This window comes from Telmatherina bonti (genome assembly GCF_933228915.1).
Source record: "Telmatherina bonti genome assembly, chromosome: 13".
Lineage (NCBI taxonomy): Eukaryota > Metazoa > Chordata > Actinopteri > Atheriniformes > Telmatherinidae > Telmatherina > Telmatherina bonti.
The window spans coordinates 36,575,334-36,577,624 of NC_136611.1; the positions used below are offsets into that span (position 1 = coordinate 36,575,334).

The window sequence follows — 2,291 nt, forward strand, 5'->3', positions numbered from 1 at the left end:
ATCACATGTTGTGTTAGATTATTTTCTGTTGTTACTGATTTGACATATGTCTGCACTACTTATAGCTTATTTTTCTGTGCTGTTTTTATTAGGGGTGAAAAAATCAAATCGAAAAATAAAAAATCTGGATTTTTTTGTTTCACAATTTTAAAATCAATTTCTTTGTTTAATTTTTTTTTCAATTAAATAAAATTAATCCACTATCAAATTTTTGTCATTTTTATTGGTTTTATTGATCTTTTTACTGGTCTTCTTGGGCATTATGGCAGCAGAATGATGGTCTGACAACTGTGTTGTTTTCTCCTAACTGAAATCAAGAAAAATTACAAGCAAGAAGAAGTTTTATAAATTTTATTTTGTTTTTAATCTACAAAAATCATCAGTATTAAAGAATTTTGTGAATTACAATTTAAATAGAATCAGCACCCAAAAAAATCGGAATCGAATCGGGACAAAAGCATATTGTCACAGCCCAGGTTTTTATACAATAAATGATCATGTTTTAAGTCATTTTTAAGTACATACTGATGCGCTTTGTTTTGGGTTTTTTTTTTGTTTTTTTTACACCCAAAGAAAGCCAGAAATAAAATAATCTGGACTCTCTAGTCTCTTATAAACGGCCGAGTTGACAGAAAAATCTTCTTGAATGTCCGTGTCCCATTTTTCTTTTAAATTTCTTTTCTTTTTCTTTTTTTTAAGATCCTGGAGACTAGGATGAAGAATCAAGCTGCTATTGTGAAGTATTCACTTTGAGCTCTGTAGAGGTGCACCGACTCTTGTTGTGACTCATTTATTGGGTTTATATGTATTTATTTCTTTAAACAAATCTCTGGGTCCCGTTTTCCTTGTAAGCGTGTAAATGGTTTGGTAAAGACCATAGACTGTACATAAAGAGAGAAAGACACAAGATAAAGAGGTAAAGACACACCTCGTCAGGGAACGCTGCATCGTGGCTGCAGTTCCAACCCGGAACACCAGGTGTCGCTGCAGCTCCGTTTGCCCCCATAATCCACCTCGTCAGATGGATTAAAAACTGCTTTCAAAACGAAATTATTTGACATAAAAAAGGTGACTTTTTAGCACTTAATTTTCAGGTTAACACTTTATGTTGATGATAATTAGTGTAGGAAAACATTCTGTAATGAATAGTCTTAAAACCGTCAGTCAGAAAGCTGGATTGTTTTTATAGAAGCCCTTCGCGCGAGACTAACTGCAATGATCTTCCTGGTCAAACACATGATGATTGGTGCGTTCACGGTCTGTCTGTGAAAGGTGCTGCCTCTTGTTACGCAATGCGCCTCAGCCCATCTGATCTTCATACTGTAAACAACACTGATTAGTATATTTATTGATCTGTTATAGTTCAGTGTCGTCGTTACTGATCATCCAATGGGGAGTCACGTGACCCTTCTGAAAGCCGGGTTGTCAAGAATAAATCATAGGGATAGACATAAAACTAGAGTTAAACTTGTCAGATATGTTAAGAGACTAGACTGTTCCCTTTCTGGTCTTCCTTCTAAAACTTTATTTACACTAAATCGTAACATTAAAGTACCGTAATTTCTTAAAATTTTACAAGAAATGACAAAGTGTCATTACAAGACTCAGTAAACTCAGTTTAATCATGTTTTGTTCATATACTCCTTTATTTATGAACATTGAATCGAGTCTTTGTCAAACAAATATCAATCAAAATTAATACTGTGTAAAATGTAATTATGATCTTTAACCTTTAATACATTAAGTATCACTACAATTGATATTGTTCCTAATTTAGAAGGACAATGTAATGTAATATAAAATAAGATCTCGCGATACTTTATCCAGTGACGTAACTTCGCGTCTCAGAACGAGACTTCCATCTAAATAAAGATGGCGAGCATCTGGTCCCCATGTGGTTACTCAAACTGTGATTAAAAACCTTTTAACGTCAAACTAATCGATACTTTACAGCCTGAAACAGCAGGAGGGGTCTGTAGGGAGGTCGCGAGCAGATCTGGAAGGAGATAAAGATGCAGCACGACGACGTGAGTTGACAAAGTTCTATTGTTTGGTCCTCATGTTAACACTGGTTAACCTTAACTGGTTAGACTGGTTCCAGTCAGCCAGTCGATCCGCTACTATACAGTTAACCAGCAACCGACCAGCAGTTTGAGGCTTAACGTGACTCGTTTTATTTAATGTAAATCTTCTTCCTGGTAAAGAATCATTTTACTGGTGAGGAATAACATCGGGTTTGGAGACGTTTTTATATCTCCGTCAGGTTGTCTCCAAACCCGATGTTATCCCTC

At 35.3% G+C, this 2,291-nt stretch overlaps 1 protein-coding gene across 1 annotated transcript in view; it reads left to right on the plus strand.

Moving 5' to 3' along the window:
• The first annotated feature begins 1,852 nt into the window (after positions 1-1,852).
• The window catches only part of mak16 (MAK16 homolog), a 5,620-nt gene continuing 5,181 nt past the window's right edge, over positions 1,853-2,291 (plus strand). Inside the window, exon 1 of the mRNA XM_079251317.1 lies at positions 1,853-2,027. Coding sequence (XP_079107443.1) covers positions 2,013-2,027 — 15 coding nt within the window. The 5' untranslated portion in view covers positions 1,853-2,012. The remainder of the gene's footprint in view (positions 2,028-2,291) is intronic.